General features: G+C 40.1%; 3 protein-coding genes across 6 annotated transcripts in view; 1 reads left to right on the forward strand and 2 right to left on the reverse strand.

The window, feature by feature from the left end:
- Nucleotides 1-418: 418 nt before the first annotated feature.
- Nucleotides 419-961, forward strand: LOC307265597 (dual specificity protein phosphatase 18; the record flags this gene model as incomplete). The annotated part of the gene is made up of 1 exon (XM_080047362.1): nt 419-961. The coding sequence occupies one exon, from the start codon at nt 419-421 to the stop codon at nt 959-961; it is 543 nt and encodes a 180-aa protein (XP_079903488.1).
- Nucleotides 962-1,742: 781 nt separating this feature from the next.
- On the reverse strand, nt 1,743-7,603 carry tgoln2 (trans-golgi network protein 2). The gene is made up of 4 exons (XM_080041174.1): nt 7,417-7,603; nt 4,562-5,430; nt 4,236-4,319; nt 1,743-4,127 (listed from the first exon to the last, which is right to left on the reverse strand). The coding sequence occupies exons 1-4, from the start codon at nt 7,469-7,471 to the stop codon at nt 4,122-4,124; spliced, it is 1,014 nt and encodes a 337-aa protein (XP_079897300.1). The 5' UTR covers nt 7,472-7,603; the 3' UTR covers nt 1,743-4,121.
- A 4,089-nt stretch (nt 7,604-11,692) lies between these two features.
- Nucleotides 11,693-15,351, reverse strand: part of tcf7l1b (transcription factor 7 like 1b) — a 34,430-nt gene continuing 30,771 nt past the window's right edge. The window contains exons 8-12 of one of the 4 annotated variants that reach the window (XM_080038342.1): nt 13,869-14,009; nt 13,595-13,754; nt 13,389-13,496; nt 13,145-13,196; nt 11,693-12,580 (exon numbers count right to left, since the gene is read on the reverse strand). In XM_080038342.1, coding sequence (XP_079894468.1) covers nt 12,144-12,580; nt 13,145-13,196; nt 13,389-13,496; nt 13,595-13,754; nt 13,869-14,009 — 898 coding nt within the window. In that variant the 3' untranslated portion in view covers nt 11,693-12,143. Of the gene's footprint in view, nt 12,581-13,144; nt 13,197-13,388; nt 13,497-13,594; nt 13,776-13,868; nt 14,010-15,351 lie in introns of all 4 variants that reach the window. The other 3 variants (XM_080038341.1, XM_080038340.1, XM_080038339.1) reach the window with 3 other exon arrangements.

The following is a 15,351-nucleotide window of genomic DNA, read 5'->3' on the forward strand; positions in this document are numbered from 1 at the left end:
CCGAGAGGTAGCCTAAATATTGCCTTGGAATACTTACTGTAATTATTTCTTGCCCCAAGTGCTCAATAGTTCTAGCACCCCTGAAGTCCCATGCTTTATGCTATTTAAATATTCACTATTGTTTTTTGTTGTTGTTCAGTTTATCTTCAAAGTTATCATTAAATAAAGTAGATCCTATAATACGAAAGCTTAACACTATACCTGATTAAACCCCATCCAGCAGGGGGCGACAGCGAGTGCAATTCGGTGCAATCACATAAATTTGGCCCTCCCGATTTGCCTTACAACTGGCAGTATCCTGTCGCGCCGTAGCTCAAACAGGCTGGCTTTTTATAACATTTTGGCTGCATGGACAACTTTGTTGCGGCATACCTTAGTGAATAGTATATGGGTCTGGGCTATAGCCTACTCTCCGTCCATGCATCAGTCGGGTCCTGCTGGTCTTTCAGGCCTGTGCCGAGTCACCGACCACCTTTACATCAGTAATGGAAAAGCGGCAAATGATTCCGCTCAGGTGACACGGTGCAAGATAACGTGCATTGTGAACGTTACAAAGACCAAGAGCAGCTGCCCACCTCCCGATGTGGACTACATCCACATCCCGCTGCCTGACTCCCCGCTGTCTGCTCTCAGTGATCACTTTGACGAGGTGGCAGATAAAATAGAGCTTACTGCAGGGTGCGGCGGACGTACACTGGTGCACTGCAACGCCGGCGTGAGCCGCTCCGCCGCCCTGTGCATCTCCTACCTCATGAAACACCGCGCTGTGACTCTCCTGGAGGCCCACATGTGGCTAAAGACCTGTCGGCCCATGGCGAGGCCGAATAGTGGCTTCTGGAAGCAGCTCATCCGGTATGAGATGAAGCTTCGTGGGTGCAACTCTGTCCGAATGGTCTCCTCCTCCCTGGGAGAGATCCCAGACATTTATGAAGAGGAGACCAGAAATATGATGCCCCTGTGAACAAGTTACTGTACCTGCTGTATGGGGAAAATAGCCTACTCAACAATGAGGGAATATGGGAGCATTGATACTGTTAATTGCATAGCCATGATAGCCATGTATATTTTGCATTTATCTAACAGCTGTACTTAGCTACTAGAGCCAAATAAAGGGTTTGAACCAGTTATTTCCCCTTTAGATTTCTGAGATTATTCAAAAATGTAAAGAACATGTTTCACCAGAAAGCCCAATTAAGTTTGAAACATGAATGAGTTAGTTTACTCTTCCTTCATTAACCATCTCATGACCACTGTAATGTATCCTTTGACCCTTTGGAGGGGGCTGGCCCCTATGTTTGAAACCATTGGACTAAACTAGAAAACTATTTAAGGAAACCTTAAAGTTGCTCAGTCTAGACCAGCTACTGTGAAATGATAAATGTTTGTTGTTGCATCTGTACGTCATTAAAGTAGGCTAAGACAGAGGCACAGGTGTTTCCACCTGCAAGACATTTCTGCCTGCTGCACCTCCGCAGGTGCCGATGAGCCAGCCAGTAATGAGTAGTAATACATCAATAGCCATAAACTATATAATAATACATCAGCTGTTGTTGCTATTTTCTTCACAGGGAGTGCTGGTATATCTGGCTGAAAATACTTTTTAGGGTTATAAATGCAGAACTTTTTTTACCTTGTTTTTAAGTGAAGTACTTCTACTCTACTAGCCTACCACTGATTATAGGCCCTGAATGAGTAAAGCAGCTGTGACAGTGAACGCAGTCAATCCAACTCATGTGAGTCTCCAAAGTACAAAAAACGTTTAATTTAGAATCAAAACTCATCTTCATTGGTTCAGCACACACACACATTTATGCAATCATACATTTAAAGAACAGACATTCCTAACAAAGTTAAATTTGAATCTTTATACTTCTTTCAGCTTTCGTCATTGAACATCTTGAAAACATGCTAATTCCATGCTCGTTTCAGTCAGACTGTATGGAAGAATGTGTGTTCCGATAATTCTGATGCTTAGGTCACTTATGGAGAGCAATGTGTGTAAACATATTTGATTATAAAAAAGCTGAATTTCGTTTACAGGTTTCACTAAAAGAAATATTTTTGGATTATAATACAGTTTTCATTCTGCAAAGAAATAATAAGTTATGATAGATTTCCTTTCCTTTTTTACAAAAAGGGCTTTCCCTATGCTATGACTACCGGCCAGAAGAAACATGTGAATTTAGGACAACAGGCACAATACAATAATCACACATTATCTCACAGTAAAAAAAATTCACAATTTGGCACAATTCTAATATCTGAACACAAAGACACACATATATTCTAGATTTAGTTTTAAACTGAGTGGTCAACCTATCACCAAAACACACACTTTTTTCCCCCAACAGTGCACTCCCAACAGTCAAAAGAATACAACTTTTTGCCAATTTCCAGAAGCAGAAGTTTTAAAATTACAACAAACATTTCAGATGAGAGTTCCAATGCAAAATAACAAGTGGCACAAATTAGAGATGGTTATCCAAAAGAGGGATAACTTGCCCCAGAGGTGATGGGCAGCAATTGCCATATTGAAAAAAGCCAGTTGCACCACACAGATAGTTTTGCATTGACATTCTCACTGGATAAATAAAGATGAAGAAGAATAAAGCCTGTGTATGTACACAACACACTGACGTTAGTTAAAACATCATTAAAGGAGCTGTAAGCGGAATGGTCAGTTTAGCTAACTTCCTGTCAGTTACTGCAGTTCCCTCGCTCGTCCCTACGTCACCACATTAATGCACTGCGGTCTTCGAGCAGCAAGTTATCTAGCATCATCTCAGATCCATAAGTGTGATAAAACATGATAGAAACCATCAAAACAGACATTGGGAAGGATTTTTACCTGCTCCGCCATTGTAGGCGCATAAACATTGACCCCATGTGTCGCTCTGGCGTGCACCGGCAGTGAGACCATGAGTGAGACGGGTGCGGACAGGTGCGGGTTTGTAGCGTTCTCTCTTGTGATTGGATAAAATGTTGGGATACTACATAAAGTTTAATTGCTGATTACATGCAGAGCAGCTGACTAAGAGATTGGCTTTATGAAACGCGCACATCGTGTAAGTGATTAATGTATGAATAAAGAACGATTTAACAGTTATATTAATATAAATAAACCGCTTACTTCACCTTTAAGTTAAAATATTAGTTCAACATTTTGGTAAATATGCTTGTTCTCTTTTTGTTATGTGTTGGGCTATTTATAACAAAATATATATAATTATTTCATTATTTTCCTGTTTTTGTACAAATGACGTGTTCATTTGTGAGTTTGAGGTGCAGCTCATGTTACCTTTGGAATGAGCCAGGCTAGCTGTTTCCATGTTTCTAGTCCTTGGGCTAAGCTAAGCTAAGTTACACTAATCGACCGCTGGCTGTGGCCTTAATGTTTTATTTACAAGAAAGATATTAAAGTGATGTTGATCTTCTCATCCAACTCCGCAAGAAAGCAAACATATTTTTTTCCAAAATGTCAAACTATTGCTTTAAGAACAGCCTTCAATCTGATATCCTGCTCTAAAAGATGTTAAAGTAGGTGAGCAATGTGCTGTAGCATCTCATTTGGAAAATAAGGTTGCTATTACATTCATTTTGCCATCATCATATGTTTCATAAGACAATTAGAAATCCAATTCCAATACTCTTGTACTTCTAAATGGACTCCTGACAAATTTTAAATATACTGTACACAGCCTGTATTTTACAAAGATCCAGACGGCTTCCTTAGGTGCACAGTGCAATCACTAATGTACTGTACAAAAAGTCTGGAATCCAAACAGCTAATATTTTCATCTGCTACTGAAATATCCTGAGTCAGGACCTTAGTCAGGTCAAATTACAAGATTGCCTTAAAAGTGTAATAATGTCACAGGTGCAAAAACAGCATGCTTATTTTACCCTCACTGCATTTCACTAATTCCCTCTATAAAGGCAACAGTGTCATCTGCATAGTCATACAATAAGCATCTAAAAAGGGTAGAAAATAGAACACAGGTGAACTTGATGCAGCGCGCATCAGGAAAGTATCTAACGTCAGTATCCATTGGTCCATCGCTCACAGAACCTCCAGTGTATTCAGATGCTCCCAGCAAAGGCTTCAAGGTTATAGTTTGAGATCACATCTGAAAGAAAACGGAGAGAATTCAAAGGTCACAAAATATAAAGATACAATTTTTTTTATTAACAAGGAGATAAAGGGGGGGGGGGATTTCTTTGGATCAACAACTTACCAGCTGTTCCAACTTCTGGTATTCTGTGGATTTAGGGCGACGTGTGGATCTGCCTTTCTTCCCCTCCAAAACAAAAGCAATTATCTGGACAAAAAAAAAATAGAGAAGAAAAAAAGACATTTATCTTATTATTCCATCTTATTTAGTGGAGACTATTTCTGTGTTTAAAAAAAAGATTCCATCTCCCTCATTTGTGGCAACAAGAATGCACAGACCATAGTGGTTGACACGTATACATTTGCAAGTCCAAATCTGGGTCAGTGGAAACAGAGTGTATGTTTCCAGAGAAATCTGAGAGAAAACAAAAAAAAGGCCAAGTACCGTACCTTGCGCTTGTTGTGGTAGGCGATGTAGAGCACGGCCACCAGCACAGCAGTACAAACAAGGTAGGCAAAGAAATGACTGCTCTCTGCCTCATCGCTCATGCCCAGTGGGTCATACGGAGATTTACCTCCAGTTGCTGACTTTTTGTCACTCTCCTCTCCTCCTGTCTTCTTGTCACTCTCATCCTTTACTTCTGTCTTTTTGTCACTTTCTCCCTCTCCCTCTCCTTCTGTCTTTTTGTTACTTTCTCCCTCTCCTTCTGACTTTTTGTCACTTTCATCCTTTACTTCTGTCGTCTTGTCATTCTCTTCCTTTACTTCTGTCTTTTTGTCACTTTCTCCCTCTCCCTCTGTCTTTTTGTCACTTTCTCCCTCTCCTTCTGTCTTTTTGTCACTTTCTCCCTCTCCTTCTGTCTTTTTGTCACTTTCATCCTTTACTTCTGTCGTCTTGTCATTCTCTTCCTTTACTTCTGTCTTCTTACTATCATCCTTTACTTCTAACTCTTTGGCACTCTCATCCTTTACTCCTGACGTTTTATCACTTTCTGACTTTTTCTCAGTGCCGTGCTCTCCTAGTGACTCTTCTGTCTTGGTGGTGTCTGCCTTAGGTTTGTCTAGGCTAGCTGTCTGCTTTTCTTCAGGCTTCTGATTAGCGGGGCTCCCATCGATATTTTCAGTAGATGCTCCTCCAGTTAGCCCAGCTTTCGTATCCTTCGTTGCTTTTGCCTCAGTAGTAGTAGTACCAGCTACTTTTTTGTCCTGTCCAACTCCAGCTGGTGGTTCCTCATGGCTCTCGTCCGGACCTGCTTCCCTTGACAATCTGTTTGCTGGACCTCCATCAGTGAGCCAGTGAGGTGGCTGTAATGGAGCCCCTGTAAACAAGGAAAATGAAATGTGAAGGTGTTTTACCAGCAGAACACGAGGCATAAAGACAATAACAATACAAAAAACAAGGAATATAATGCCATCTATTGATAAATGCCATGAACGTTGCCAATGTGAACATTTGAACTATGCATTTGGTTATGTAGACACACCTGTTTTCGTGTCCCCTCCTCATTACTGCTTATCATTTTTTTTCCACTGCCAACTTTGAAATACGAGCTTCCACTACTTGACATTTCTGTCCCTTCTGTTAAGTATGGCATCTGTCTTAGTGTCAGTTTCCCCGGCTTGATTAATTTAGCCGAGATGATTTTATTAGATGATTAGATTATATGCTGTAGGAAGCATAACATGAAGGCCATTACATTGAGGTACAGGAAGCAGCCTCAGTGCACTGGAAAACAACAGAATATGAGAACAGATCAAACTAGAACAAGAGACAAACAAATACACTTCCGTTCCTGCTCTTTCATCACAGTGAGGGAGTGAATGAAAAGATTCTAGCAGATGGATGTTCAAATTAGGGGTTTGGCAGAGGAGTGGGATTGTTTAACAATAAGTGATGACATGACACACTCAGTGGCCACTTTATAGAGTTCCACCTGTGCAATCAAATGCAATCTAATACAACTGCTCTCCAATTTAATATAGATTTGCACATTTTCAGTTTTTGCTTACACTGATAAAGATGGTTGATAGTGGTGTATTGGAGTAATTGGACAATTATTTTTAAGTATTTTTTCTTCTTAAGTATTACCGGCAACGGTATATAGACGACAGGTAATGAGAGCAGACAGACTGGGAATGAAATGACAAAGCTCTCCACCTAAGTAAGCTGGTAATCTAGCATGTAATGAGCTTAGTCGGTTATTAGATTGCACAGGTGATAGGTCTACCTAATTAAGTGGCGAGACAGTATGACCATATACATATCCCAGGTCAACCCACATTCATACTGAGTGACATCATGCCTAAGATTCATAGACCTACTCATCAGGGCTGGGTGTAGGCCTATGAGGGAAGGTACTATATTAAATAAATAAGGTGGATCTTGCAATAAGCTTAAAGGTGCAGTGTGTAATATGACATCATCAAGAAAGTTCTAGAATGCAACGCTCCCTGGGTAACCCCACCCCTTTCGAATAATAACAGAAGCTACAGTGGCCTTCAAGGACAAGAACAATTCTAAATTTTAAACAATGCACCTGATGACATTCCAAAAACATGTATGCCTCCATAAGACTTACCTGCTCAATGTACAAAATGTAATATTAATATTTGTAATTCTCCGCTCAGGAATATAATTCAGATTATTGGCAGAGGTGATTTTACACCAATGAGGACATATTTATGAATGAGGATATTGATTTTAGCTAATACATTACTTTAAATGTTACACAGTGTCCCTTTAAGATATGTTCAATTCTAGTTGTGTCGCTGTTTAGTTAATATTGAGATCACACTGCACATGTTCCACTCTTTAGATGCGTTTGTTTGCTCAAATTGTCATACCTAGCCTACATATGAAACCAGCCAATACAATCATGTACATATATAGCCTTTAATTATAGGCCTAAGTGTTTTTACATGTAGGCCAATTAGCCTAATATTATTTGGTGTAGGCCGAACGTTATAGCCTATAATTGGTTTTGTGTAGGTCTATGTGGTCTAGTGCCTGAAAACTAAATCCAATAACTTTTTGTGTCTAGCAAGCCTATATTTACAATGTTTACATTTATTGGATTTTTTAAAAAATGTCACTGAGAGGTGAGAGCACTGATGTAGCCTAATTTTCATACAATCCAACACTGACGCTGACACTGAAACTCAGTGAGTGCCTCTTCTCTCAACGGTCGACAATGAGCTTAATTGGCTAACGTTGCTGTTGGATTATGGATAGATGAGTTGGTCATTTCTCTAAACAGGGAGACATTAGCCTACGCAGCAATAAACGAAACAACCCCCCCACTCACCTCTGACCATGGAGCAGCACAGAAATAAGATGAACACCAGCAGAGTCTTCGTCATTTTGTCTACACGACCGAAAAAAAAACACAGGCCAAATATCTTGAACTCGTCTCTTTCAGTGGGCTAGTTGACAAAGCGCAGGCAGCAGCTCGACAGGTTGGGTTGAAGGCTTTGACAGTTCCTGCTTCTGCTTCCGTGTACAACATGTACAACCAGTCAAGCTCTTCTTCTGCACGAGGAAACGCAGGGGGTGGGGTTTACTGCCACCTAAAGGTCGAGAGCTCACATGATAGGCCTTTGTTTTCCTAAAGCTGCCGACGTGTGCTGGTTCAACCAATGAGAGTAAGCTTATATTTACCATTCGTGGGCTTCTCATCAAACTATGTAAATATCCGCCTCATTGGCATTTTCAGCTGCCTTGCACAACACTGAGGCCATATCATCTTTCTTTTGTCTGCTTTCCTCATGCGTGACTAACTCTTCATTACACTTAGGCTATCTGTTACTATGGTTAAGACGTGTGATGTGTCACTGAGAACAATGGGAGAAGGTCTAGGCCTATGTGAATGTAGTAGGCCTATTGAGCTTCTACAATAAAATGAAACTTTTAATGTTGTTGGTTAAAACAGTTCAAATTTAAACTAAACGTTCATGTTTACAGTCATATGTAAATGCGCAAATTCACTGTAATTTAAAGCCAAAATAAGGTTGTTTGGTGGTGCAGCTCTCGCATTATAGCCTAATCTAGAAAGTTCCCCACCAGGCAGGTGTTACAAACACAACCAATCCCAATTATGTACGTCAAAAGTTTGCTACAAAATGAAGGTAGTTGACAAGCTACTGCCTGATATATCAATAGTAGGCTATCAGCAGTTATAACCAATGTCATGTCATGCTTTGTAAATGATCATTGAGGTGAGTGTATCTAGCCACCAACGTGTTATCAGAATGCTGTTGTCAGTTCTTGTTTGAAACCAGGAATGTAAAGGCTTCCCTTCCCCTTTCCAAAAAATGCCATTCGCACTTTAATCTATGAGGAACCACAAGTATCACAGAGGAAGTGATATGAGCTAGTTAACTTGTGCTCTTTGTGTTTTGGTCATGGACAGACATTCAGTGGAGAGGATACGACATAATTTAGTATGGCTGCATTATTTTAACTTTATTTAAACGGCGCATGTGAAGACAAGGGGAGACCAAATCTTAGGTCACACCTGGATACAGTTGCTGCTGTTTGTCAGGCCTACATCATCCCAATGTTCTCAAGTGAGCTGACCTGTAAAGGCAAAGACTAAACTGATGAAAAATGCAATATTATGTTTATCATAGGCCTATATATATATATATATATATATATATATATATATATATATATATATATATATATATATATATATATATATATATATATATATATATATATATATATATATATATATATATATATATATATATATATATATATATATATATATATATATATATATATATATATATATATATATATATATATATATATATACACATAAAATATATATACAGTATACAGACAGTAGCATAGGATTGGGGTAGAAAACATTTGTGGTATTACTGCCACCCATGGGTTTGAGCGTGACATGATGGGGCTATTGACTCCACATCAGGTGTCATTGTTTGACTATATCAGCAGATGGCAGTGTTGATGTACAGAGCTATTTTAGAAGAACTTGACAAAAGCCTATCATGACACCTACTTTATAGGAGTGATTGTGGGGGGGTTGCGAAAGCTATCAACCCATTATTGTAAAATAAATCATCCAAGCAGGATTGGGGGATAAAAGATTAATATCTTATAGTAAGTTATTCTAGCTTCAATTGTTTGAATTATGAAAGTAAAATACCATTATATTTTATAACTAAAAATGAAGCTGAGCACCAAAAGTATTATACAGCATTATTATAGGGATTACAATTGAAGGTGTGCAGTAGTTTTAAAGATGAGAATCATCAAAACGTTAATTGGAGGGTGTTTTACATCTCAGCTGGGTGTGGGGGTGCCTGTGGGCTCTTGTAATGAATATGTCTTAATTGTTGCAGGCTATTTGACATTTGAAAAGTGTGACGATCCCTCTCATTCTTGATCCTCGTTTGCATTTCCATCTTTAAGGTCAAACGGGTATGAATAATACATTGAGGAGGGTTCTTAAGCTCACAGCCAGCCATACCTATCTACACAAAGGCACCAGCTGAGAGATAAGCTGGGTGAATGCTATAGAAACAATCAATTAATATCACTTTGAGATCCCACATGTGAAGCATGCCCAGCATCCTGTCATTAATGGGAATAAAAGGTCATGAATCGATTGGGAGATCTCGGATCATACTTTTCCTATTCTCAATGTAAAGGAACACAATGATGTGAATTTATCAGGGTCAGCCCTCGTTGTTTTGTGTGTATAGACTAAATTGTGCCGCTGGGTGTTTGCGCCTGTTGTTTTATTTAATGTGCTGCATTTTATTTTATTTAAAACAATTTTTCTTTTTTACAGTTTATTATTATTTACAGTTCTTAGTTCAACATTACTACACATGTGAACTATCAAAGGGTTAACCTGGAATAAATTAAAGATCAAAGGAAGGCCCAAAAAAGAAAACCTTGGCAGGAGATTGGAAGAATTTAATGAGCAAAAATTAACATGTATTAAATCTGACCTCGTGCTTACATGGCAGATGTTGAGTGGAGCAGCAACCAGATATGTTATTTGAGATAAACAGCGGTGTATTACATTTTGTGCAGAGCATGGGAATTTATAGATAACCTACCATTCATTCAATTTAAAATAAATATGTTGAGCCAAAAAAAAGCCTATTCTTCAACAACAAAAAACACATTTTTATGTTATAATCACGTTCTAATGAATTTCTCAAGAGTTCCGTCAAGTCAATATAATAAAACTTATGGGAAATTTGAAAAAAAAATACATAAAAAATAAGTAGGCAGTAGCACAGATATGGAAATGTGTTTAATAAAAGAACAACCTATTGTAACCAGCACATCTGAAGTCATTCACTTGGGGACTGAGTTTCATAATAAGGGGTACTGTCTAAGGAGAATTGAACACTGCACAGGATCTATGGCCTTGAGTAGACAGATTTGCTGGCTTTTCTGACAACTCATTACCTGTAATTTCACTGACGGATCGGTGGAGTGGCTCAGAGTAGGCAGCCGTGGCACCAGTGACTGTGGTTTGTGTCTGGAATGATGTAAGATGGAACGGCAAGCAACGACTTATTATGGCTAATGATTGCTTAAAACATAGCGGGGGACGCTTGACATGGTGCCTCTACCATGGAGGGGGGGGGGGGGGGGGACACAAAGGCAAAAACAGATCCTAAATTGATGATTAAAAAAAATATCTGCTCAGTAAATCGGTCAACCTCAGAACAGTCGTAGATAATTTATTGTTAGATGAACGCCTTGATCATTTATGAAGCATCAAAATAATAAAATTTTAAATCAATGAACCCACCACTGCTCTGTGGGTCCAATGTGCCTGATGGTGCTGTCTATTACCCCCCCCCCCCCCCCCCCCCACAAATCTGACATAATTGGTCTATCCCTGGCACTACTCCTCATCTCCAAAGCCACCAAAAACTGTACCCTACCTTGTGTATTTTTCTGTAATTGAAATGCCTAATGAGGTCCCAAGGGCTCCATCGCATTACCTCTGAGTTAATTAAAGCCTAAGCAGTGTGCCAAACGGTGAATAAAGATGCAGTAAAAGTGCAAGAGGAGCATGGAACCCAAGCAGGGTTCGGTGATGTGGGACGGGGCTGACCTGCTTTTCTGTCATTGTTGTGTGGCGGTATACTCTGAGAAGGAGCAGATGTCTATTTTTTTTAATTTGTATTTATTTTGGGCTCTCAAATTGTGTTACCTTGGTTCAGCCACTCATTTTCCAGTGTGGTTAGCCTAATTCTTCTTTATTAAACATTGAACTCCTCTCCACCAAACACAAGACGTTCCATGTTTTATACTAAAGCATAACACAACACTAAAAGAAATATGGCAGGTGTGCTATGGACTTGTATTCATTGTGTGGCTGTTATAAAATCATACTGCTCGTTAAATATACATTCGCCACACCTACGAAGGGCATTTGTCAACTTGTTATGCACTGTGGTCACCATTATGAGAACATTAATCCAAACCGCATAACCCTGTTAAAGGAACCTCTCCTCATAAAATGACAAAAACACGGGCTGATGAAAGACAAGGAGACATTTATTTTAAGAAACAATTTCAAATGTTTATTTAACATGTCAAAGAAGGGGGCACACACTCGTGAATTGAAAAGGGGGGGAGGGGGTGGGAGGCTGCAATTATTGGCCAGTACTATGACTTAAACTTAATACTAACATTAATCAGGTTTTGGCTAGAAAAAAAACATGTTTTTTGTTCCTTTTTGTTTGTTTTTTATAAAGAAACGTTATGTACATTGGTTCTTTTTTATACAAGAGGGTCATTGGATAAATGCATCGAAAAGAAACCAGTTCTGCGGTAAACTTTACAAAAAAATACATTTTGTTTTTCATTGAGAGATGTAGAAAAGGAAACAGTCAAATATTGACCAATAATATTTCTTTCCTTTTCATTATTTAGAAAAAAAGTTTGTTCTAATACCTATTAAAAAGAAAAAAGCAATATACAGCACAATAACATGGGAGCAAAAGAAATTGCCTTTTTGTGGATTCATTGGCTTTGCTTGGTAACCAGGGAGAGGGGCTGCGACTGGAACATGGCATGATGGGAGTGAAGGGCCGCCTGATGGAAAGGGGACGGCGGGGAGAGCATGGAGGGGTGCAGGGAGCTGAAGGGGATTGGCCGGCTGAGGATGGGCGTGGTCGACTGGCTACCTGAAGTACCAATGTGGATGGAGGAGGTGGATCCAGAGGCCTTGCCTGCTAGGGAGAAGTGGTGGTGGTGCATGCGTCCCTCTGGTTTGGTGGTGAGCGACAGAGGTTGGGCCTGCTCAGAGTGAGTGGCGGCAGGAGCAGCCGGGGAAGCCAGGGATGCAGAGGGGGTGGCCGGTGAGTCCAGCATGCTGCCGTGAGACGACGCGGGGCTGTCACACATCTTCTCCGAGGGCATGTACTGCACGCACTGCTTCTTGTTCCTTATCGAGAAGTCTGGGGGAGAAGCAAAAATGGAGAAAAGGGAAGAAGCTGAATTATGGATCTGCTGGCTGGCTTTAAATCTGGTTCATGTCCCTCAATGAATGCCCGTGACAGAAGCGAACAATTTAAAAAATAATAATTTGGTGATTGGTGGAGGTGAAAGCGCTGAAACATGGCGTGTTCAAATAAGTTTGGAAATGCATAAGAACAGAAAGAGTGCATATTCATAAATAGAACATATTCAGATGGTATGCATTAATGACGCAAAAAAAAAAGATTATGACTACATTACAATGAAGTGTGGAAAGCGCTCTTGTTATGGGCAATGTTCACCAGGTTGCACAACAGCAGACATACCTGCCAGTATTAGCACTGAAGCTCATAAGCTGCTTGTCAGAAGTGTTGAAGCCGGGAGAGAAGTTAGTGAGTGTTAGTAAAGAAAGGGATCCGTGCATAAAAATCGCAAGATACAAATAATAAAGGTGCAGTGTTGCAGATAAATAAAGCCCTCGCTTGTAGTTTCTACAATTCGTGAAGGAACGAATGAAAACGGTCAGGAAGAAAAGGCCCCCTTACCTTCTGGTTTTGAGTCAGGTTTGTTGTCTCTCTTCCTCTTTTTCCGCTTTCCCTGCACACATAAAACAAAACTGTCAAAAAACTGCTTTTCATATTGAAAGTAAACCACCACAGCATATTCAGTTCATAAGAACAAGAGTGGTTGATTGTTTGTGTGGTACAGTCACATTTGACTGAATCTCGTCATTGCTTTTTCTAACTTCCTGTACAATGTAGGAGCTGCTGATTGAAATGTGCTACTCACGTAGTTATCTCGTGCTGACCATCCTGGATAGAGCTGAGAGTGGAGTTGCCTCTCTTTTCTGGCCAGCTCATAGTATTTGGCTTGTTCCTCTCTTGACAGGGAGTGCCACTGTGAAAAATAAGACACAATATATCAAAGGCTTGTTAAAATCACACACATACATATACCGTACATATAGTTAGAAACTCTTTGTCCGTGCTACTTACCCGTCTTCCAAGGATCTGGTTGATGGCAGCGCTTTCTTTCAGAGTGCACTCTGCCACTACTTTGGCTCTCATCTCCTTCATATACAGCATGAAAGCATTCAGAGGTTTCTTGATGTGAGGCCTCTTGTCCTCTTCTTTCTTGGGAGGAACGGGTGATTTCCTGCTAATACCATAACAACTGCTGTTAATAAAGGGTGAACAGGAGACAGGTGTTGGTGAATAATACCAAATTAAAGTTAAAACAGCTAAAAGACTGATATGAATGTGTTCTTACGCATGCATTGAGGGGCTGATGTGGTCATGGCTGGGCTCCTGTTTGATGGCTGGGGAGACGATGGCGGGATGGGGAATGCCAGTCTGGTGCATGTGTGGAGGCGGGCTCACCATGTGAGGAGAGAAACGGCTGGACACCAAGCTGAAGGGGGCAAAAGGAGGCAACATTTTAATGGCCTGCTTTAACAGGGGACCTCTGTTAACCCGACGGGAAAAAGGTTCAGTTAACTTGGCACATAAAATGCCCTGCCTTAGCCCGCGGGTAAATTCACCGTGCCCACTGCGTCCGTCTAGACTAAATTTACACACACAATGAGGGCAATGCTTGCTTTTTTTTGCTCAAATAGAGACTTCTTCAAAAGGCCCTTTATTCAGCAAATGGCTGGAGAAAAGTGGAGTGTGTTGTTACCATGGTGACAGCATGGCCGTGACACCTGAAACCACTTTCCTTACCACGTTCCAGACCGAGGAGAGTGTTCTGACAGCCGTCCACACAGAACACCTTCACAGAGTCCCACTCTTGATTTCCAATTGTTAATACAATGAAGCATTGTAAGGAACAACGGGTGGAAATGAAGGTCCACAACCCTCTATCACACCATTGAGGTCATGTTTATTTGGAAAAGACCTCTATTTTCACTAGTTTAACAAATCACACACATATGTCATGAGAGACGATGCACAATGCGGCCTTGTGATGCACTCAATGTGAACTTACTGCGACACAGGAGGATTTCTACCAAACACAAGCACACTTGAGTCCAGAGAAACACAGTTTAAAGGTTGTTTCGATCTAACTGAATAAAAAATGCATGATACTACATGAAGTCTAATAGAATATATAAATAAATTATATTTTGCTTTATTTTCCCGTTTTTTCTTCAAAACACTTAATCATTTATGCTGTATAAACAAGGAGTTGCCATATCTTTCCCTTGGTATTAAACCTATACACACTTTATCTGTAAACATCCCACTTGGTCCCTCATGAGTTACTCAGAGCTGCTCCAAGTGATGGCATACAGTCAAGCTCCACTTTTTGAAAATAATGCTCCCATTGGCACTCACGCAATGCAGTCGTATTATGCAGCCTACAGGGTTGCCAGAAAGTTGCATTCTTACTTGAATCCTTATCTGCTTAATTTTCACTTCATAATCACAATGCAAACATTATTAATTGACTCACAACAAATAATGTCAGAAATATTAGATGTAATGAGCTTCTTTTCGCTCGTTGATTTAGACAGCCCGCTGTAAGCTGTGCAATTGTGTGGAATGTTGCAACATTTGGCAGCCTAAACCAGGTGAATTTAGTGGTATAACATTTTTTATTTGGGGTATGTTATAATTGTTGTGAGTCCGTCTCTGCATGGGGCTACACATGCTATCGATCGCAGAGGCTGTTCTTAATATTTCCTCACATACTAACACCGGAAGGCTCGCAACAAATCTCTCCAATTTTGAACGAGGGCGAGAGAGTTAAG

The sequence above is a fragment of the Ammodytes marinus genome (genome assembly GCF_949987685.1).
Source record: "Ammodytes marinus genome assembly, chromosome: 2".
Taxonomy (NCBI): domain Eukaryota; kingdom Metazoa; phylum Chordata; class Actinopteri; order Uranoscopiformes; family Ammodytidae; genus Ammodytes; species Ammodytes marinus.